Source organism: Leishmania donovani, chromosome 12 (assembly GCF_000227135.1).
Source record: "Leishmania donovani BPK282A1 complete genome, chromosome 12".
In the NCBI taxonomy this organism is placed as follows: domain Eukaryota; phylum Euglenozoa; class Kinetoplastea; order Trypanosomatida; family Trypanosomatidae; genus Leishmania; species Leishmania donovani.
Genome location: NC_018239.1, coordinates 481470 through 504601, shown reverse-complemented (window position 1 = coordinate 504601; position 23132 = coordinate 481470). Strand labels below are relative to the sequence as shown.

At 60.1% G+C, this 23132-nt stretch overlaps 4 protein-coding genes across 4 annotated transcripts; all 4 read right to left on the bottom strand.

Annotated features, from left to right (window-relative positions):
- Positions 1-247: 247 nt before the first annotated feature.
- LDBPK_120760 (hypothetical protein, conserved) lies at positions 248-3091 on the bottom strand (the record flags this gene model as incomplete). The annotated part of the gene is made up of 1 exon (XM_003859147.1): positions 248-3091. The coding sequence occupies one exon, from the start codon at positions 3089-3091 to the stop codon at positions 248-250; it is 2844 nt and encodes a 947-aa protein (XP_003859195.1).
- Positions 3092-5049: 1958 nt separating this feature from the next.
- Positions 5050-8418, bottom strand: LDBPK_120750 (hypothetical protein, unknown function; the record flags this gene model as incomplete). Its single annotated transcript, XM_003859146.1, has 1 exon — positions 5050-8418. One exon carries the CDS (start codon positions 8416-8418, stop codon positions 5050-5052), a length of 3369 nt encoding a protein of 1122 aa, XP_003859194.1.
- Positions 8419-13567: 5149 nt separating this feature from the next.
- LDBPK_120740 (n-ethylmaleimide reductase-like protein) lies at positions 13568-16054 on the bottom strand (the record flags this gene model as incomplete). The annotated part of the gene is made up of 1 exon (XM_003859145.1): positions 13568-16054. The coding sequence occupies one exon, from the start codon at positions 16052-16054 to the stop codon at positions 13568-13570; it is 2487 nt and encodes an 828-aa protein (XP_003859193.1).
- A 4305-nt stretch (positions 16055-20359) lies between these two features.
- LDBPK_120730 (NADH:flavin oxidoreductase/NADH oxidase, putative) lies at positions 20360-21514 on the bottom strand (the record flags this gene model as incomplete). The annotated part of the gene is made up of 1 exon (XM_003859144.1): positions 20360-21514. One exon carries the CDS (start codon positions 21512-21514, stop codon positions 20360-20362), a length of 1155 nt encoding a protein of 384 aa, XP_003859192.1.
- Positions 21515-23132: the final 1618 nt, after the last annotated feature.

The following is a 23132-nucleotide window of genomic DNA, read 5'->3' as shown; positions in this document are numbered from 1 at the left end:
TCGGCATTTGGCAGGGGATAAGGGGGCTCCTCGGCTTTCGGAGAAAGTGAGCACGGAACTCCGGATACGCCACGGGCTGAGGCGTGCCCGCCCGACTGCCTGCCAACCCCTCCCCCTCTTCAGCAGCAGAGGGCAGATGAACAGACACACGAAAGCAACGTTGAAGAAGGCAGCAGCCGTGTATAAGAGCCGTGCGAGTTGGCCACTGCAGCGACCTCAGGCCCGCACCCTCCAGCATACGATGGCCTCAGCTCTTTTTCTTCGACCGCGACACAGACTCGCGGGTCATGTCCTTGCCCTTTACCTTGAGCAGGTTCTTCAGGTTGCGCATGGCAGCCGAGGTGGCAGAGCGCTTCTTGGATGCGCTGCTCATGACCCTGTCGGACTCGCTGTTGCAGGTGCTGTTGTCGCAGAAGAGGCCGTCGTCCATCGCAGAGGTAGACATGGGAATGCTCGACACCGACGCGTTGCATGAACCGGAACGATTCCCCGGGTGCGTAGCAGGCAGCCAGGTCGGATCACTTCCACGATCTGAAGCTGCACGACCTGGCGGTAGCGTCGGTGAATCGCGGGCTCTTTGCGATCCTAATCTGCTGGAGTGTAAAGCCGGGGTCCGTGGCGAGCCAACGCCGATAGATGCGTTCGCATCACAGCTGCTCGTAAAGGAGCCCGTATTGCCGTCGCTGTCCCCCGAGGCGGATGCTGGAAGCTTCTCCCCGGCACCAGCATTCAGCCTGTTGCTCGCAGATCGATCATCGAGAATAACCGGCGGCAAAGAGTCTCTGCTGTCGGAGGCTACTGCGCCCTTCAACGCGCGCCCTGTAGAGGCAAATGACGGCGTCGTCGCTGTGCTGCAGACGCTCGATCTCCACGGAGTCAGCGGGCTCCCGTGGCCACTGGTGGCCTGCTGCTCTGTGCTCCTCTCAGCGGCCTTGCCTTCTGGGCTTCCGTCGTTGCTGCTTGCGCCGCTAGTGAAGCTGCCGCGGTGTGGTGCGCTGCTGATCTTCGCGGCGCGTTGCCAATCAAACGCACGCACGCGCAGGTCGGCGAACGAGCCCTTTGGTGACTTCACGACACTCGGGAGAGGGAAGTCGTCCATGTACGGCAGCACCATGTCGGAAAAGAGGTACAGCTTGACGAGGTTTGTCATGATGCCACTGAGGTCTGGGAGCGCCGTCAGTATGCGGTGCAGCACGCCCTTCCCAGAGGCGCAGCCCTGGTGCACCTCGAGCCGGATGATAGGGGGTTTGTGGGCGCCAAACCAAAACGTTTTCGACGGTGGTGGCCCGATACTGACGTGCACGGTTGCCTCCAGCTCCAAAAGCTTCACGGAGAAGACGACGTGCGGGATTCGGATGCCGCAGTAAGTGAGCGCTAGTCGGAAGAACAGCGAGAGACCTTCCTCGCCGCCTTTGTAGAAAAGGTTGAAGTCGAAGCCGACCTCGCCGTTGGCCGACACCCTTGGCTCCGACACGTCGCTGATCCAAGGAATCTGCGTCCCGATGAGGAGGTCGTCGAGGATGAGGTCACCGCCGAGGTCGCGCGGAAACTTTTTCAACGGCAGGCTTCGCAGCTGCTTTCGAATTAGCTCGATCAGGGTGTCGGAGAACGGAGCGAGGCGCATGTTTTGGAAGAAGAAGCGGCTGAGGAACGTGTTGATGGTGTCGGGGTTGGGCAGGGTTTTGGAGTATTCGTGCCACGCTTCTGCTTCCTTGAGCCCGGACAAGAGTGTGTGCCACCGTTCGCACTCGCGCGAGCGCTCAAACTTGATAATGACGCATGACCAGGTCGCCATGTCGTTCATCATACATCGCCGCTGATGATGAGAGCGGGCATGGTGGGCCTGCTGTTGACGTCTCTCAACAGCGGCGTCGCCGCCATCGCTGTCAGTGACGGTGAAATCGTCGCCATCATCCGCGTCGTTGGAAGAGTTGGTGCTGTGGCCATCGACGCTTTCCGTCGATCGGGCGTTGCCGGATGTGCGGGCTCCACCAGCACGATGTGAATGAGAGTTGGAGAACGGCATCGAGTGGCCGCAGCCGACTGCGAAGGTGCTGTTGCCTGTTCGGCTGCTAAACGACTGAGGCGGCGGCGTGGATGAGTCGAAAAGCGGACGACCATCCACGGTGCGCCAAATAAGCACCCGCCCCGTGAAAACCGAATCGGCGCCGCCACTGCCAGCCATCAAATTCGCAGCGGTCGCCTCCGAAGCGCCGGACACTGCCGCACCACTTCCGGCCACGCTCCGCTGGCTCATCGAGCCCTTCGCGGATGCCGTCGATTCATTCAGGGTCTCCTCCCAGCGCTCGGACACTTGGGCACCACTGCTAGCAAACCCGCCGCTGCTGAAGAACCCCAGCAAGCCGGGCAATGATGAGGCCTTTGAAGACACCCTTGCAGAGGCTGCTTCGCCCACGCTGGCACCACTGGCGCCGCGATCAGCGGTGCTTGGTTTCAGTTGATCGGCCGCGGCTGTCGCCGTCTTTTTGCTGGCGTTAAACTGCCGCACCTCCATGACGGTGGTATTCAGCACGCACACCTTGCCCTTACGGTGCTCTACCACCGTGACACCTGTTGCGGTACGAAAAAACTTGGAGTCTCGGTGCGCATCCTTCGACTTCGAGTGAAAGCTTCCGCGGCCTGTCGAGCCAGACGCCATGATGCCGGTGCCGCTGTCTGTGAAGTGCAGAAGCTGATAGACGGTGACCAAATTGTTCTCCAGTGACAGCAGGCACTCAATCGGGGGGCCGATGGTTCCATCTGGTCCGTACCAGCTCATCATACACGTCGCTGATGCCGTGATTGGCTTCACACGCATGGGGCTCCCTCGCAAGCCTTCCAAGTCATGATCGACGGCCGCGCCATCAAATCGAAAGAATGGGGGCAACGCCGATGCGCCGTCGCCACCCTGCACGCCAGTCTGCTGCGTCTCCATTCCCTCGACCAGGAGGGACAGCACTGGAATGTACGCACACACGCTCTTGACGCTGCGCATGAGCTGCGGCAGTGTGGCAGTGCCGTAGAGAATCCATATGACGACGGCGGCAATGCCACTCACCCAACCGTACACAAACGCCGACACTTCCGCCATGTCGGTGCACCGAAAAGCAACGAAAAACGCGATGTGGAGAGGCGTGTCAGGAGGGCAGGGAAGGCGCGCATACACGCGTGGAGATGAAGTGCGCCAGCAGCTCACAGCAAGCGTTGCGGAGCGAAGCACGGTGGTTCAGCAGCGCGAGTGCGTGAAGGACAGGACACAAGAACTCCTCTGGCACCCCCTTCCTCGCTGCACCGCCATGCGCACACTAACAGAGACGGATACCGGCGGCTCCCCTTTTAGGAGCGGCCAGCCAGAGTAGAATCCAAGGCGAGAGCGCAGGAATCGGCGCCGGCGTGACGCGTTCACTCTCTCTCGTGCGCGCGCACGACTTTGCCTTCCGTTGGCCTAACGCCTCTTCGGTACCACAGCGGCGACACATACAACGTTGTCTGCGACGACCTGTCTGTGCCGTGGAAAGGCGTGCGTGGAATGCGCGCCACGTACGGCAGCGAGCGCGCGTGCGCACGCGTCCGACCGGAGGAAGACGTGCAGAGACCCACCCCGAACAACGTCCGAGAGCGCACGTGAAAAGCAAAAACAAACGAGCAAAAAAAAAAAAGCAAGAGAGAGCAGAGAGCAGCCGCCGTCCCGTTATCCTCGCGTGTGTGTATGTGTTGGGGGGGTGAGGTGTCAGCTGCTGCCCGTACCTTGCCTACGTCCGCAGGTGTCGGGAAAGGGGGAAGGAGAGGGGGGGTGACGGGGGTGTCGCAAAAAAGAGACTACGGCAAGCGTAGAGGGGCGAGGGTCGACAGGAGAGTTGGATAGGTGAGTTACCGTACCGTTCTCGTTGCAGCGCGTGCACAGGGGAAGGCCCCGAACACACACAGCGAAGGAAAAGCACCGAGGGAACGCACAGGGACTCGACGGGAGCATGTGCGTCCGTTCGACGGAGTCGAAAAGGGGGCGAGTGGCGGTGGCAGAGAAATAAACACGAAGCAAGCACCGCCGATAGAATCGTGGACATGCGCATGGAGGAGGGGCGAGCACACTTGAGACTGTGCTGCAGCCTAGGCAGAGAAGAGTTGCAAGCTGAGCGTGCTGCAAGAGTCGGACCCATCACGCGCTACCATCGCGCTTCTAGCGAGACCAGCACGCACGTGGCGGCCACCGCAATGAGCGAGCTTGGACAGCAACTCCTACAACGGCTCTCCTCTCAAGCACTCACTTGCTGGCACACGTTATGCTTGATGGAAGTCAGCGGCTTGTTTTTTTGTGTGTGTGCAGGCTTCCGCTTGCTCTGGACAGAGCCATGATATTGCGTTTCTGCGTCTACCTAGTATAGGGGGATCGTTGATGCGTTGGCGGAGGAGAAGGGGTGCTTCTCTCACTCGCAGTGCAGAGAAAGCGCATGCCGTCGATACAATGACTTCGAATGCAAGCAAGCGCGCACACACACGAAAAAAAAGAACAGGTAGCGCTCATGCGCTGCCAACACGCTCGTGTTGCGCGAGGGGCGGCGGCGGAGACGAGCGAGAGGACCCACCCGACAGCCACACGCCAAAGCAGCCAACGGGTTAGTGGATATCAGCCGGAGACGACGATGGAGAAGGAAGGGCGATAGTAACCCTCGGCACCCCCTCCGCCATGAAGAGATTTTCGGACCATAAGCGCAAGCAAAACCTTCACGAAAACAGTCGAACTAAAACAAACACGAGAGAGGAGGAGGAAGGGCTGGGGCAGATATCCGTCCGCACACATCCTTCGCCACGTACGTGTGTGTGTGAGAGAGGCTTGTCGCATGGCCGAGGGGCATTCTGGCTGCCTCCGTTCGAAGCAGGGACTGGCGTGACTGGTTCAACACGCGAATGCACACACGCTAGCCGCCGCCATGCAGCCTAGAAAGGATGCGGAAAGGAAGGGGGAAGAGGGAGAAGGAGAGCGCGTGCACAGAAGAGGCGTTTGTGCCGGGCGGCGCAGAGGCTTGCGTGCGCTTGGCGCTGGCTTCGGCTCTACGCTACGCTGCTGCTGCCTGACATCAGTAGTTGCCACGATTCCCGCAGCTCCCTCATCCAGTCCGTCCGCAAGAGCTCATCCTTGAGAGAGACGCGGCCGTAGCGGTCAGGAGCCATTGTGGCGGCAACGCTCCCGTACTTCGCAGGGGTGCCAACACGCGTCACTGCGGCATTCATCCTGTCACAGTCCGTCGCACACACTTGCGCCGCTGCACCGTGGCGGCACATCGCCATCTTCCTCTTGTCTGCGTAAAAGCGGCGGTGCACTTCCGACATCCCGCGCAGATAGAGCATGTACTCGTGCTGCAACGCACACTGCATGCACCTCCGCAAATACGCGAGCTGTGTTGCCACCTCAAGGTGCAACAGATGCTCACCGCTCTCCAGACGCCTGCGCAGGGCGGCAGCAGAAGACGCTGCGCTCGAGCGAACGGCATAGGCGCTCGCGATCCTTGTTTGATATCGCTCATCCTCTGGTGCCGCAGTGCCACCCCCGTACGAAGCCAGCACATCTGCTGGCAGTACCAAGCGCCAGGGCGATAGGGACGCTGACACCGGCGTAATAGTCGTGGGCGCCGTGTTCTGACCGCGGCCGCCGTCGCCGGGTTGCGTAGTACGTGATGCGGCCTCCTGTCGCGCGCCTGGACTGCTGGTCGGAGCTTCGTCCAGTCGGACAAGAAAGCGTGGCGTCGCCGCATACCGGGCGAGACTGGCATGGGTGCTCATCAGCGGTGCTCGCAGCAACTGTTCAGGCCACTGGCCACGCGCGACAGCGCGGTGCATGGTGCCTTGAGCACCTCTCTCGCCTTCAGGCTCGATCTCCGGCGCGGGTGCGTCACCGCACTGGCGAGAAGAGTTGGAGCAGGGCATTTCAGGTGGCCATCGCCTCGCCTCAGAGACATGGTCACAGGTTTGCCGTGCCGCTCCGGGAAGCAGGGTCGAGCAGTACACTGCGTCGCTGGTTGAGTCGCTGGGCTGGCCAGCGACGGGGTGCTGATCGCCTCCATCCTTCAAATCACCTTCGTTCTCGAAGGTGCTCTCATGCATCAGCCACTGCACCGCCGCGTCACATGCCAGCGTGGATGTCTGCATCAGCACCTCAAGGAGATAGTTGCGGCGCTCGACGACGAACGGAGCGTCGTGAGAGAGGTGGTGGCGCCGCAGTTCGTCGACGGCCTCCACCACCGCGAGGGTGGTACGCTGGAGGTAATAGAGGTAATGATATAGGCAGTCCGCGTACACCTGTCGGGAGACTGCGTGCAGGCGCATGCCGAGAGACGGCACAAGACCGCTGTGTGGCCGCAGGGCACTCTTACCTTCTGATGGACGAGTCACAAGAGACGTATCGTGCAGCTCCTGCCGCCGCGGGGCCGGCGACGCAGACGACGCGTGCAGCTGGCGATATACTCGCGCCGTCATCGGAGACACGGAATCGCCGGGGTGGAGCACTAATCGCCTTGTACGCGAAGGGACATCGCATGCCTCGGCGTCGTGCCTGGCCATGATCCGCGCGCGCGGTGTGACGAAAAAAGAAGAATCACACTGCGGGCAAGGCGAGGGAAGCTCGGCCTCTGTCACGCACGGCGCCGATCGAGAGCGGCGCCGAGTCCCATCAGCGGGCGTAGCAGATCGATGCGCACGGCAGGCCTGCTGTTTGCCAGGTAAAGCTGGAAACGCATGGCGAAGGGCGAGTGTTCGATGCGCGGCAGCGTTACACACGGGCCCCCGTGCTCCAGCTGAGAGAAGTGGGTCTGGACGGTCAAGAGTCCTGCGACATTGGGCGGCCACTGAGCGCGCGCGAGACGGCACAAGCGCGCTAGTGGCATCCCTCGCAGCACCCGCGCTAGATGACGGCGTGGAGATAGGGACGCGAAGCAGCCGTGGTACAATCCTCGGTGGCGGTGGCTGAGGCTTGCACACTGGTGAGTCATTCAACGCTGCTGCTTCGCTTGAGGCTCCGCGGGCGTACTGCACAGATGTCTGTCGAAGCGACTCAGCAGAGAGGCACAGCGATGGACGCTGCTGCCCACGCGGATGGCGATCTTGCTGTGCACTGCCGATAGCCTCGGGTGGTGGCCCAGTAATGGCGACTTGCCCATCGTCCTCACAGCTGGCTGTGCGCACACTGGTGTCCTCATGGCGAACGGCGCTCTCCGCAGGCGAGACGGTCCTTTTGAGCAAGGGGGCGCTGCTGCTTCGCATGGTCTCCCCGTCGACGACTGTTCCGGTTCGGTCGGAGGATGTGTGCAACGCTGCCTGCTTTTCTGGTGTTGAGCTACGCTTAGGGTTGCCACAATCACTTTCTGCGGTGCTGGACGACGAGCTCATTCCATGTGCCGTGTAGTGCGGAGACACGAGCGCCTCTGATCGGCAAGCGCCGACGGCCATGTCGCCGGAGTTGCCAACACCATCACGCGGCGAACGCAGATTTGGCAGGGCCCCCGAGATACCAGAGGAGCCAAGCGTCCCGTTCGCAGCCCCATTCGATTGGCCATGTGCCCGTGGCGCGACAGGCGCACCTACCTGTGATACATGAGCCGCTAACGGCGCCCAGTCCAAGCGCACCACATTCAGAAACTGCTGGAGCGCCGTCCAAACCGCCTCTCGATGCATGACAGCACGCAGGGCGACGGCGAGAGCTGCCTTGTACCCCCTCAGCACACGCTCCATCATACCCAACAAGGAGAGCGGAAAGGCTGCCGGCATGTGCTGCTGCTGCTGCTGCGCGCAACTCTCTGTGAAGGCGCTGCGGCTGACCATGGCGGCACGTGACGACGGCTGCGGTCGTGGTGGGCGCGGTGGCGGGCGGGGATGGCCTTCCTCTGCCAGTGCGCAGCTCATGGCATCGGCTTTGTCGATGATGTCGGGGGCTTCTGTGGTAGACGGACAGGAGCCAAGATCCTTCGTGTGCTGATCCGTTTGTGCAGCCGCGAAGCAGTCGTCTTCAGCTATCCGCCTCGCCCCCCACCGCAGTGGTCTTCTAACAGCTGCCGCGTTGTCGGTATGTCCGTCTCGGTGTCTCTCGCTGCCCCCTGTAGACGTCTTGAAGGGATAGTAACACTCTGATTTTGAAACCTCGGCCACCTCGAGGCTAGGCGCGTGGGAGATGGTTGCCACGGTGACAGGCCTTGCCATGGTAGTGCTTTTCAGTCCGACTCCTGGCAGTGTAGGCGGAGACGGTCGTTTAACTTCACGGCAGATACCAGCTTCCGGGGATGTCCAGTCTCCCGATATGGGCACATCGGAGATGGATTCTTTGCCGATGGATTCCTTAGCGGGCGTGCCCCACGCGAGGTGGAACAAGTAAGTCTCTATGAGGTGCACATCCATGAAAGGGAGCTTCACCTCACGCAGGAGGCGGCGCATGCGTCTGATCTGCTCCGCTATCGTTGGCGCGGTCGGTGAAGTCTGTGACGGTCGACACACAGGACTGGCTGCGCCAGAGACAGCAGCGGCGGCGATGCCATCGACGTCTGCACCATGACCGGAGTGTACGCACCACAGGATTGGGGAGGAGGGGGCTCGAGCCAACGAACTTAGCGCCCGCGGCTTTGTCGGCGAGGCACTGTTGGCTCGGCGAGGACAGAGTCGCGCCACGGTTGCCTCACTCGAGGCATCGTAAACTGAGGAGCTCACTTTCAGAGATGACCGCTGCCCTTGTTTTGGCGGCGTGAGCGCTCGCGGTGACTTTGACCGCGAGCGCAGCGCGCGCGCCTTCACCCCTCCACGACTGTAAGACGCTCTGCGCTCCTTGGCGGCGACGGCAGGAGTGCCAGTGGTGCTCATGGGCAGCCCTCCACAGACAACCGATCACGCGGTAGGAGGGAAGCACCACAGCGAAGGCACACGCACACACACACAGCGCCGACGTGACGGGGGGGGGGGGGCGCCGTGCTCCGAGGCGGAAGCAGAAGGAAAGCAAAAGAAACACGCAGAGAGAGCAGAGTCCCAGTCCGAGAGTCAAGCACGGGTATGTACCCCGATCGCATATGTTTGGCCTGCTATGGCCGCGTTTTTCCGCTCACCCTCGTTTGTGCGGGGCAGCGTAGCGCATGTAGTTTTGTTTATTGTATGGACAAGGTCATATAGAGGTCGATCGATGGATATCCCGCCGGTATGGCTACTTCAGCACGTGGGGAATACACTCACGCGGACATGCAGAGGCATGCGAGTTGCGCTGCAAGTGATCTGCATCCGCGAGTCTACTCAGCGCACGACAGTGCCAAACAACCAGGCGCAGAAAGACACAAAGCAGAAAAGAAACGAGCACGCGCGCGTGTTTGTGTGCGCGGTAGTCGTTGGGAGAGGTGTGGCGCACCTCCAGCAAGACGGGTGTGAGGGTGTGTGAGGAGGGAGATGGGGTGCTCACCTGAAAACGTTTTGCAAGATAGAAGCACGGAGAGCGGGTCGAGAAGGTGCCGTTAAAGATGATGCACAGCCTCTCTCTCCTCCGTCTACGCCCGCTGGCTCTGCAAGGGAGCGGCGGAACCGACAACGAAAAAGATGCGAGAAGACTGCCTGCTCACGTTCGTATCTCCCACCCGCTCTGGCTCTCTGACCGTGCGTCAGTATGGGTACAATCTAAGAATGTCGACGAGAGAGAGAAGGATGTGTGTGCGTGTACGCCTTCACGTTTTGATTATCGTTTTTGTGTGTGGAGGGAGAGGGAAGAGTCTCTTCTCTACCTGCGCGTATGCTATGATTTTGCCTCTCCGCAGCGTCACACTCGAGAGCGCGGCGGGCGTCGGCACTTGCACGTTGTGAGCGGGTGCGGAGGTGCACGTCGGCGATGGATGCTGGGAGAGAGTGGAAGAGCACGGAAAACAAAAAGGCCGGGATGGTCAGTATAGCTGGGGGAGGGGGGAGTACAGAAAGGGAAAAGTTGGCGAGGGGACCGACTTGCGTGCGAGCATGTGCCCATTCTCTCATCCTTAGCGCTCTGCTTCAGAAAACGGTATCGTCTCGGCGCACGCGGGGAGGAATCACCATCGAAGGGGGGAAGCACGCCGGCACCACAGCAATACGCATCAGCTCCGCATCGAAGGGAGCACGGCAACTCTCTTCCCGCCGCTGTGTGCCGTGCTCCTCCGATGCACGGAGCGTGCGCTTGTGGGTGCCTCTGCCGGATACAGGCAGAAAGCACAGACAATGGCGGCGTCTTGCTTTCCGCTTGCTTCCCATTTTCGCGGCAGGCGTGTGCCGGAGGGGACGCCTTGCGCCTCTTTATCGCGTCCCCCACCCCCACCTTTTCGCGCTCATGCCGTCCACACGCCTTCCCTGTTCTTGGTGTGTCCATATGTATGTATGCGCATATGTACTGATATGCGTTCTCCCGCATGTGCGCATGACGCCTTACCCGCTATCCGAGTCTGCTTTCTCGCCTGCCCAAAGCCAAAACAAGGAACCCGCCACGCATCTTACTCGCATTCGCTTCGTGAAGCGTGTGTGAGAGAGAGTGCGGGGCGCGCCCCGCCACATTGGGAGACACAGCTGAAAAATGCCAGACGGCTTCAGCACGCAGACACGAGCGAGCGCACACGAAGAAGCGCAGCCAAGGCCACGCTGAGATTGGACCGCAAGGGAAGCGATAAAGCAAGGAGAGGCCTCCTGTGCTGCGAAGCACGCGTAGCATGCCGAGCACGCACACCCGCACAAGAGGGCACCTGAGAGAACCACTTCGTCGGTGGGTTTTCGTACGTATTTCCTCCGCAACGACGGCTGGACGCTCTTTTCTTTGCTGTGGTTGTTGGTGGTGCCCCCCTCCCCTGTTTCTGCCTGGGCACCTGTTTATGTGCCTCCTACCCCTCCTCCTCCTCCGACGCCTATGCCGTCACCGTATCCGTGTGACAGGGAGGGAGTGTGTCGCCTGCCATCTTGCTTCTTGTCTCTCTTGTTTTTTTCGCATTCGCCTCTGTCTCCGTCTGTGTGTGCGTGTGTGTGGGCCACTGCCGTGCTCTCTGTTTTTGGCGCGTCCTCACTGACCGTTGAGTCGGTTGTGGGGGAGGCGGGGGGGGGGGGCGCCAAGGAAAAGAAACGCTAGGAAGCAGTGAAACACGGAAGCTGACGAGGCGCGGGCCGCATGTCCTGAACGGGCAACAGCGGATGCAAGCGTGCGTGCGTGAGCGATTCACAATGATGAGCATTTTGCAAAAAAAAGTGCTCAAGGGGGGAAGGGGGTACCGAGAGCGCAGAAGCACTGCAACCTGCCCGCCAAAACCGATCCGAAAAGAGAAGCCCGCGCTGGAGGAGAAGGCAGACACGCCCAGACAGGCAGACAGAGAGCTTGACGCAACGCTCACTGGCAGAGAGACCGCCGCATACGCGCAAGCAACAACGAAAACGGCACAAGCCGTGAAAAAAAAAAGAGTCGAGGCGCTACTTCGTCGGCGAGGCACAAGGCGCGGTGCGTCACAAGCAGCGGGTTATCCCATAGAGCGGGAGGGGACGGGAGATGGTCAGGCGGCTCCAGCGGGCAAGGGGGTCAGATGCGAGGAACAAAATCATAGTACGCATAATAATATATATATGTATATATGTATATGCTTAGGGGGAGGGAAGAAGGGAGCGGCGCACACACGCACAAAACTATGTACATGTACGTGCGTGCAGGCGCCACATTCAAGCACACACGTGTGGCGAGGAGACACGAGCCCGCAAAACACAACGACACACAACTGGGCAGCAGGGCTAAAACGACAAGAGAAAAGCGAGCAACCAGAATCCGCAGGAGGTAGGGAGTGCAGGTGTGTGTGTGTGTTTTTTGAGAAAAAGAGAGAGAGGATGTGGGTAGATGTGAAGAGTCGCCACACACGCGGCGCACCGTTAAAGCGGGGAGGACCCACCAAAAAGAATGCGAAAGGAGAGCGCAGCCTTCTCTCCCCTTCCCTCCCGTGCGCCGTGGCCGGCAGCGCTTTCTTTCGTTTTCCTCTTGACATGAAGGTGGAGAGGGGCGAGCCCATGGCATCTGTCTGGCATACCGCTCATCCGATGCTGGCGGGGCATGACGTGCGGAATAGATGGAGGAATGAGACATGGGCGAGGAGGCGGAATAGAAAAACGACAGAGAAGAGACACACACATAAAGATGGAAGCGGAAACAAGAGAAAAATGCTCAGAAGGGCACGAAATGTCGATGAAGTGCTCAAATGTGTGGCGGCGTATGCAAGCACGTCTACGGTCCCACGAGGAGTCCGATACCCACTCGCATAGGCAGTAGCTGCTGCAGATCCGCCCCCTCCTCCCACCCACACCCACACACACACCACCCCCGGTGACAGCCTTCTTTTCGCTGCGCTCGCTTCTGTGATTTTGTTGATTCTCAGGAGAAAACCAAAGAAGAGGAGGCAGTCGCATCAGTCGCGGAGGGCGGTGTCAGTGCGGAGCAGAGAAGACGCGGTGTGAGGGAAAAGGAGCCGTTATGCATGTATGCGCGTGCGCGCCAACGGCGCATCGACCTCCGTCCGCGCTGTGTACGCGGTGTGTTGCGCTACATGGCGCCGACGCTGCATAGACAAAGAACAGCAATCGGCGAGAGAGAAAGAAAGCAAACAAGCACGCCGGTGCACGCACGCACGCGCGCGCGTTCTTCACTCAAAACACACCACACGTCGCGCATGTCGACCCATACACCGAACCACGCTCGCCTCTCGTGACACCTGCACGAGGGGAGCAAGGCGTGCAAACGGAACCGACACGGAGCGCCCGCATGAGAGGGGGAGAAGGGGCAGCCGAGCACACACCGAAAAAAGTTCAGGAGAAAACGAAAAAAAAAAAAAACGAAGCGAGATGACGTGTGCGTATATGCGTGTGTACACGTTTACATGTTAAAGAGGTGCGGGTGGGCAGACAGAGAAAAAGAGAGAGACAGAAATAGAGAGAAGGAGCGGCGAAACCCCTTGCAGCCGAACAGAAACGCGGAGATTCAGAAATACAACAAGCGAAGCGAGGCTAGAATGATGGACGTGACAAGCTAAACTAAAAAAAAAGGATGCCGCGAGGCGACAGGAGGAGACGCACGCAGCACAGCTGCCAATATACACGCCGACCAGTATTGTTACAACAACATGCACATACATTGCAGAAAGAGAAAAGGCAGCAGCGGAAGATCGAGCGATAGGCAGGGAGGAAGAGAGCTATACAGGGGGAGAAGGGCATCCGTTTGGTGAACGTCCGCGTACATAGTGCATGTCCACGTATGTGTGGGTCAAGGAGGGTGTGAAGGTAGGCGAGTGCTTCAACACAGTAGACGGAGAGCGCAGCATCGCAAGACTTCGTTTATTGTGTCTTCGGCTTCGTCTGCACTGCGTCGTGCCGCGTCGACGGTTTACCTCGGCACTGCCGAAGCGCCACGCACTCGCGTCGACTCGCGCAACTGTCACCATACACCTAAACCTGAGAGACGTGTCGGACTCCGCGGTGGCCGTACGGGCCAGGAGTGCAGGCGCGCCTGCCCTCGGTGCCTTGAGCAGAGGGGGTTGGCTGGGTTCCTCGGCTGGTCGACGTGGCCGCGCTGTGATCAGTGCACAAAAGGGGCTTTGAGGCTCTTATTATTGTTCATCGCAACAGGGGTGCTGCGGTTCAACATCGGAGGGGAGTAGTGGGATCTGTTCACCGCTGACTGGCGCGCTTGCTCCGCCCGCGCCTCCTTCCGTATCTCCGCATACGTCGGGTACGAGTCGTAGCCGTCGCTGTTATGCGTGAAGAGAGTGTGCATGTCCGGCTCGGCGGGCGCAACGCCGTGGATGGCTCGGTTCATGATGTCCGGGTTAGCGATTGCACCCAGTGTGATGCACACACCCTGCACGGCATCCGCCACCACACGCTTCTCTGCCTCGGCCAGGCTGGTGTTGTCGTCGCACATGACAACACCGCCGAAGCATTGCAGGACCTTCTTCAGGATGCAGGCAGGCACTGGCCCGTGGTAGTAACCGTCACTGCCGCTCGCCACGGTAATGTAAGCGATCTTGCGCTCCGCCATGTGCGTCGCAACAGTTTCTGCCACCACGTCTTGATCGGTGTCCTTCATCCCCTTGGAGAGATCCGTTGGGGATACGCGTACGCCGACCCGCCGCCGACCAATGACCGCGGCCACTGCGTCCACAATTTCATCCAGCAATCGACAGCGGCCCGCAGGCGAGCCGCCGTAGTCGTCGTCGCGGGTGTTGCTGCACTTGCGCAGGAACTGATCGATCAGGTAGCCTCCACCGGCGTGGATCTCGACGCCGTCAAAGCCGGCCACCATCGCGTTCTTTGCCGCCGCTACGTACAGCTTCACAATCCACTTGAGCTTCTCCGCACTCAGCCTCACCACCTCGGCGGGATATGGCTGATCTTTTCCGTCCGCGGCGAAGGCGGCCGGGCAGCGGTAGTCGGCCGAGATGCCCTGCGTCGTGGGGCCCACAGCCCGCTTCTCTTTGCCGTTGGTAATGTTGCACGGCAGCGTTGCCCGACCTCCGTGGTGCAGCTGGCAGTACATGAGGCCCCCCTCCTGATGCACGGCATCCGTGATCTTGCGCCAGGCCTGCACCTGTGCCTTCGTCGAGATGGCCGCACCCCGAACGTACGTGTTGTAACTGGGTTGTACCTCGCACGGCTCGCTGATAATCAGACCGTAACTGGAGCGGCGTGCATAGTAGGCTTCCATCATGGCGGTCGGGCACTGCTGCGCATCGCACCGCTGGCGAGGCATGGGGCCCATGACAAGACGGTTCTTCATTGTCGTCGCGCCGAGCAGCAGCGGCTGTGATACCGCAAAGTATGGACGCTCCTTTGCCGGCATCGTCATGGAGGTGGAGCACTGGCACGACAAGCGACGGCTGCTGTCCCCTCCAGAGCGGGTCTTCATGCCGGCCACAACACGCGGATCGGAGAAGCTGTGCGGCTCGCAGACGGGATAGTCAATGTACCCCTTGCTGCCCCGGGTAAAGAAGGTCGACTTATCGGCGCGGTTGAACGGGGCATTTGTGAGCACTCGCCAGACGAGGTCCGGATTCGAGACAGCTTGCTCGCCAAACAGCACGGCGTCGACGGTGCCGTCCGCGATCGCCTGCTCCGCCATGTCCGTCGATGTGTACCCCTGACCCGCCAGAACAGCGCCGCTGAAGGAGCGGCGCACCCACACCTCTGCGTTCCCCGGCACATTGGCCCTCGAGTCCCCACGGACGATGTCGACAAATGCAATGCCGCGAGCGTCGAGCTGCTGGCACACGTACGTGGTGAGCGCCTCGGGGTGGCTGTCCTTTGCGCCATTGAATGTGTCCAGCGGCGTCAGACGCACGCCAACGCGATCCGGCTGGATCGCCGCTGCAACGGCGTCGACCACCTCCAGGAGAAAGCGAGACCGGTTCTCCATGCTGCCACCGTACTCGTCCGTGCGCAGGTTTGCGGCATCCCGCAGGAAAGAGTCCAGCAGGTAGCCACCGCCGGCGTGGATTTCCACCGCGTCAAAGCCGGCAGCCATTGCGTTGCGAGCTGCGCGGGTGAAGAACTTCACCGCGGCGCCGATCTCGGCCGACGTCATGGCATGGATGCGCTGCGGGTAGGCCTGTGCCTTGCCGTCGCGGCTCCACTGCGCAATGCACTGCTGAGCCTCCGGTGGAATACCCATCGCGGACGGACCTATCGGCACCAAGCCGTCCGATGTGAGGTTGGCCGGTGTAGTGGCGCGGCCTGCGTGGTAAATCTGAGCCGCGATCAGCCCACCACGTGCGTGGACGGCCTCCGTGATGGCGCGCCACGCTTCCACCTGCTCCGCCGAGTACAGGCCGGGCTCATACGCGAAGCCGGAGTAGTTGCACTGAACCATAATAGCCTCCGTGATAATCATCCCCATCGAGGCGCGAGAGCCGTAGTATTCCGTCATGATGGCAGTCGGCACGTGGTTGTCATCGGCGCGGCACCGCGTCAGCGGCGACATGATCATGCGGTTCTTCATGGTCGGCCGGCCCACGCGGCACGGCCGGAAAAGGTGCGTGTACACGGGGTGGTTTCCTGCGGATGACATGGGTGCAACGGTAGAGCGTGAGGAAGGACACACAAATTCCGCAGGCGTGTACGTGAGTCGAGCTCTGTTCAACCGTATCTGAGCTGTAAGCGGAGAAGGTGCGCCAACAGGAAAAGGGATGCGAGCGGGTCGACGTGCGCGTGTCGGCGATGGCACTCTTTTCGGTCTTTAGAAGCGCAGACGTCGATGATGTCAATGGCGGTGAGACAAGACACACAAAACACACACAGCACACAAACGAAGCGAAAGGAGGGGGAGGGGGGCGGTGGTGGCAGCGATGGTGCGGCCACGGAACTCAGACAGTCCAGCCGCGATGGGCTGATCAAGATGCGCACAGACGGCGAGAGAAAATGCAATAGAAGAAGAAAAGAAAGCGAAAGAGGTACGAACAGCGCGTGTTGGACAGGATCTGGCAACAGCGGCAGTGAAGCACTCAACGATAGAGACACGTAACGCGGGCTTGTTGTCGGAGAGCGGGCGGTGGAAACGGCGACGTTGTTGCAGTGCAAAAGCGTGGAGAGGGAGAGAATAAGCTCAACGCGTTGACGTATTTGATACGGTTCTGGTCCACCTTCGGCTGTTCTCTTTTTGTGCCGCCGCTTGTACGTGCGTGCGCGTCGTCGCGTGGTGCGCGCAGCCGCGCCAGCAATGAATGCAGACAGCAACACAGTGCAAACAGCAAGAACAACACCAAGGAAGAAAAGGAGCGCGATGCACGTGCCAGCCTTCACCGTGCGAGATCCGGCGCAGGAGCAGGAGAGGGACGCCCGACAGCTCGTACAATGTGGGCGAGTAACGGATGAGGGGAAGGGGAGTGGGCGGGATGACAGGGAGGTGAGGAAAGGGAGATGTGGAGAGAATGAGAGAGGGAGGTCAGGTCAATGAAGATGGGCGAAGAGAGGGGGGAGGTACTACGGAGGACGGAGAGAAAAGAGAAGCGACCAGCGCAACGGCGACAGCGACAGGGCGTGCACAGGAGGGAGAAGCGACCAGAGAGAACAAGAAAGAGACTCACAAAAGACAACACCGGAGGACGCTGCTGAGGATGCCAACCTCCATCAAGCGCGTGCGGGGCAGAGAAGGAAGGAATCAGACACGTCGGCGCACGATGCACTCCACGACCGCTGACGCTGGCCTGCTTCTGTCCCTCGTTCTCTATTTCGTTCTTGGCCTTCTCCTCTTCGGTCGGGGGCCCTTCTACGCGTCCGAGACAGGATTCGCAACGGGCGATAGGGGCGGTATGATGGGCTGGGGACTGGCGGAGAGGTCTTGGGGGAAGGGCAAGATAGTTGGAGAGAAGAGAACCACCAGACACGTCGCAAGCACGCGCTCGAAAAAAAAAGGGAGGAGAGAAATGATAAACTCAATGACGAAGAAGACGGATATGTATAGATTTACGCGCTGCGGCCTTCGGTGTGACTATCGTTCTCCCTGTGTGTGTGTGTGTGTGTTTGTGTGGCAAAGAAGAAGGGAGAACGGGGAGACGACAGAAAAATGGAAACGAGGACGAGGGGCGAGAGCGCGAGCGGGTAGAGCAATGAGTCGGTGGTGTCGCAGTGGGTGATGGTCAAGTGGTGGTAAGGAGGACGCTCGGTGGGTGGGTGCGTACGGCGATCTAGTGGCAGTATCGTTGGCGTGACGGTGAGATAATGTCTCGTCGTGTTCTTGACCCGAATTGTCCAGAAGCCACGACCGCCGAGCGTTGTTCCATTCCCGTGAAGTGCAGGACAACGTAGAAAGAGAAGGCGAGAAAGGTGGAGCCGAACGTTTGGCTAAAGGCGGCGTCGCCCTATGCGTAACGCAGTATGGAGCTGCAGCCGCGCTGCCAGTGCACACGACCGCAGCGGAGCAAGGTCGAACGCGAGATAGAGTGAGAGCGATGAGCAGCGAGGCAAGCTGACGCGGCTGATGGACCCCCGAATCGGCATCACGCAAGTTTAAAGGAATCGCGTGTCTGTGTGTCTTTGTGGTATCGGCGAAAAAAAAAAAAACAGCGAGTGCGGGGGGGGGAAGAGCATTCCCACCTACACGTGTAGACGTGCGTGTCTTCTCACTCTATGTTTTCCTTTCGCTCTAAGAAGGCGTACACGTCTCGTTACCCTTTACGCAGAAATCTCGTGCATCGGCGTTCGCCAGTCGCACGTCTGCCTTTCCGTGCATGCGCAAGCCAGCGGAACAGATGAGAAGCGCAGAGCTGTACATCAGAAGTACAACCGGAACGATAAACAGAGAAGAGCGTCAAGCACGTGTGTGTGAAGGGTGCGGAGGACAGTAGGGCCTCCGCAGGCAAACGCGACAATCTCACGAAGAGGATGTGCACCGTGCGCAGCTGTGCTATGATACGACCACGACCGCGTCGACCTTCTGGTTTTCACTCGTTTCTCTCGTAGGGCTTCTTCGCCACGACTTCTTCTGATCCCCTGCGGCACGTGAGCGAACGAAAGGAGGAGGATGGGGAGGGGCGTGGGGTCGTCGTCGTCGCTGTGTCGTACCTCCCCCGGCCCTCATTGTCTGCTTTGCCCTGTAAGGATCGCGGCTTCTGGCAAGTATTTGCTTCCTGTGACGCCCACTCCACAATCCTATTTCGAGAAAGGAAGCGAGCGGCAGAGCAGAGCACGCTGTCGCGCGGAGACAAGAGCGAAGCATTCAGAGACAGCAACAGAGAGAAAAACGCGCAAGCAAGGATTGATAAGCACGCCTATACGGGCACATGCATGTGCGCCAATGACGTGCTTGCGGCGGCCGGTTTAAGCTTCCCTCATCAGCTCATCATTACCCTAAGCGGCCCTTCATTGTTTTCTTTTGCTTTCCCGTGTCTCTGCGCCACGCGTCCGTGAACGCCGTTTTCTTTCCGTATTCCCGTGACGCTTCTCACCTCTTGTTGAGCCGAAAGGCTGAGACCCCGGAAGATCAAGCGCCTGTCGGGGTGAAAGCAGTCTCTGGTGGAATACAGGCTTCCATCGAAGACTCGTCAGGAAAGCTAGCCAGCCAGCACCGCTTGGCGTCACTCAGCTCAGTGCTATGTCACTGCAGACAGCGCAGACCACGTCCAGGACCATGCTCAACAGCACCGCAGCGCACCGGACGCAGAAAAACAGCAGGTGCACGCGTACACCTGTTAAAGCGTCGGCACGAGACGTAGTGAGCTGGCCCCAAAACGAGGTCGCGATTGCAAGGCACTTCCGCGCAACGCCAGCCCAGATCTGTGCGCCGACACCAAAAGCCCGCTGCCGTACCGGAGAGCAGGCAGCGGGCTGCCTTGCTTCCTCGCAGAGTGTCGGTGATGGGCCCTGACATACCGCGCGCTGGAGAAGCAGGCCATCCTCGGGGGAGAAGGGGGGGCAGCACACAGAAAAAAAGAAAAGAGGAGGGCCACAAAGAAAATACGTTGATGTAAAAGTCTACGAGAAGCACGTCTGGCCTCAATAGTGATGCGCGTCATCACCGCCTGAAGCGAGCAGGCGCATGGCCAACGGACATCGTCATCTTAAAAGGCATCACGAAGGGAATCCAGTCGGCGAGGGGTGCACGTAGACATCCATGTGTGCGTGGCGGTCGTCCCTCTCGACAGCGGCGGCTGAGTTTGTCCATCGAAAACGAAAAACGAGTTTAGGTCTCTGATTGCTTCAGCGACGCGTGTGACCTTCTTTGCATCTGCCAGGAGCCGGCGCCCCTACGAGCGAAGCCCCATGGCGAGAACCTGCAGCATGGGAAGAAGGTTGGCGATGGAAAAGGCGCAGCACCAGCACAGAGAGTGCGATGCTGCCGGGATAGGACAACACATGGAATGCTCGTCTTTGGCACCTCACGACGGCCAGCTTGACCGGTCTCTTGCCGCCTGCTGCGCTGACCGTTCGTTTTCTTCTTGCGTTTCGAGGAGAGCCATCAGATGTACGCCTACTCCCCACATGCGCGCGCACAACGGGAGATATTGCCGGTCACAGGCAAACGAGAGAGGAAGAGGCGCGCGAGAGAAAGAAAGAAGGAGGGCGGTGGTGTGGTATGGTGTGGTCAGACAGGAAAGAGAGAAAGAGAGAAAGAGCCGCCAGACGAGGACGACCGCGGGTTCTTCGCCACTGTTGCTCGCTTTTCTCCCGTTTGCTGCGGAAGGACACCGAAAGCGTCCGAAAACCCACTCCCGTCAGTGTACAGCCTTCCTTGGCACATCGCCAGACAACCGCCCCCCCCCCACACACACGCACACCCACTCACCCACCCATCCATCCACCCATGGATCTCTTCTCATATGTGCCACGTAGTGGCCGCCGTGAAAAATTGTGCTTCATGTGAGCCGAAGCCCCCCTATTACTGTGGTGGCGCCTCCTGCGCCCCCGACGGGGAAGCGGGCAGGCAAGGAGAGCGCTCCATGAACGGGTAGTCGTTGTAGCCTGCCTCGCCATTAGTGTAGAACGTCGCAGGATCAGGCTTGTTCAGCGGCGCACCAGCGACCGCCCGTGCAACCAGGTCAGGGTTTGCAAGAGCCTTAGTGCCGAACACAACAGCATCGGCAGCACCGCTCTCTACCGCCTTCGCTGCTTCCTCGATCTCGAAGCCCATGCCGGTGAACAACACGCCCTCGTACTCCTCGCGTGCCCACTTGTCCGCACCGCGCGCAGGGCTGAAGAAGTCACCGCGCATCACGTCCAGAAAGGCAATCGTGCGCAAGTTCAGCTGCGAGCAGATGTACCGCGTCAGCGCCTGCGGGTCCTCGTCGCTTTGGTCGTTGAAGCTGTTGAGAGGCGAGATGCGGAGACCAACGCGCTCGCGGCCAATCGCCTGGATTACGGCATCCAGCACCTCGAACAGGAAACGGCACCGGTTCTCGATGCTGCCGCCGTACTCATCCATGCGCTGGTTCGAGCTGGTCTTGAGGAACTGGTCAATCAGGTACCCGTTCGCGCCGTGCATCTCTACACCGTCGAACCCGGCCGCGATCGCATTGCGAGCAGCAGCCGCGTACAGGCTCACGTAGCTAGCGATCTCCTCTGCAGCCATCGCATGGGGCACAGGGTACGGCTGCGTCTTGCCGTTTCGCGCGAAGGAGCCGGCGCACTTGTGGCCGGTGATGGCGACCGCAGATGGCGCAACGATGCGCACGCCCTCGTCCACGTTCGACGGCACTGTGGAGCGGCCACCATTGTGGATCTGGCAGAAGATGATGCCACCCTTATCGTGCACCGCATCGGTCACCTTCCTCCAGCCGTCCACATGCTCCTTGTCGTAGATGCCACCCTCGTGCGCAAAGGTAGAGTAGCCTTTTTGAATCTGCGTTGCCTCCGTGATGATGAGACCCATGGAGGCGCGGTCTGAGTAGTGCTTCACCATCGCGGCGGTGGGCACGTGGTTGTCGTCAGCGCGGCAGCGTGTCAGCGGAGCCATGACGAAGCGGTTCGAAATCGGCCGCCCGCCGACCAGGAGCGGCTTCAGCATCACATCGATCGACTTGGAAGCGGCGGACATGGTGAGCGCTTTCCTCTTGCAAACTGCCAACGTGAGAGCGAGAGAGGACGAGCAACGCGAAGTGGGAGAGCGAGAGACACATGGAGGCCCTTCAGCGAGTAGGCACATTCGCCACCACCGACATGACGTCTGGGCGGAGGGGGAGGAGGAGGGGGGGCTCTGTGTGTGGGTGTCAAGGTGCGGCCGCACCGCGTACACCGCGGCCCTACCGGCAAGAATAGAGGGCCTACACATCAAGTGCAGAGACACACGGATACATATGTATATATATATATATATGTTGTGCTTGTATGCTGACGAATGTGCGGGGACGCCCATCCTTCGAGCACAGATAGTTACACGGGCACATGAGGTATGAAGAGGGGGGAGCGTGCTCTGGAGACACGGGCAGTAGAAATAACGAGAAAGAGGGACGGGGCCGCCCATGATGTCGCTTGTGAGGGGGTGGGGGCCTTTGCATCAACGAAATGGAAACGACAAGGCGCACCCACACGCACAAAAAAAAAACAAGCGCTTGCGATGGGCTAAGGAGAGCGCGCTCGACCACTTCCCCTCCCCCGCCCTCGCCGCACTGTCACGTCCCCGAGAACAGCGCACAAAAGTACATCAAGCTGGCAAAAACACAAGGGAAAACGTCGGCTTCATCGCTGGGACGGGGGCACACGCCCTTGCTGGCCTGAGGAGAGAGCCAGGATACGGAGGCGCCAGAGCAAGCGAGTCTCCTCCACATAGGAGGAGAGACCCTCGCCAAAAAAGCATCGCCTGAAGAAGAGGAATCTACTTGTCATCGCCCAGGACGCGACGCGCCGCAGCAGCTCCTGTTGCATCGCTCATTGTACCGACGTACTCACGGATCAGGCGAAACTCGGCCGTCGCGCCGTGCGCAGCAGCAACACCCGTCGCGACATATTCAAGCATCCGAGGCGCAGACTCACGCGCCTCGCACATACACAAGCGGGCAGTCCTCCGCATCGCCACCTCGTCCGGGATCACGTTGTGACTCTCGCTCGACACAGTCGTCCTCGTCGTGATCGACAGCGCAGGCAGCACCTTTGGGTCGATATTGCGCGACATAACGCAGTGCGGCGCCGTCACAACCCCCCCCCCCTCTCCCCCGGCCGCGATCAATAAAGAGTCCACAAGCACCTGCGGCGTCGGCGCATGCCCACCACGGCCGCACACGCGCTGCGCAAAGTTTTCGCCGCCAGCTGTGATGGTGTCCGGCACGGTAGACATGCAGCTGCTGGGAATCAGCAGCGACACGCGCATGCCGAAGATGCACTTCACGCCATCCAGCACGCCAGCCTTCACCAGCTCCCGTCGTGCCGCCAGTAGGCAGTCCCCCTCCGCGTTCTAGGAGAGGAGCCGCGTTGTGTCCTCGATCTCGCTCGCATGCACGCGCAGCGCCTTGGCGATGCCGCGCACCATTGCATCGTGCAGCTCCTGCCCACACGCTAGCACCACATTTTGCAGCTCGACTTGAGCCGAACGTCCGTCTCCTGCTGCGGCAATGCGTTCATGTCAGTGCGCAGCGCATCCATCCATTCACCCATCCATTCACCCATCCATTCACCCATCCATTCACCCATCCATTCACCCATCCATTCACCCATCCATT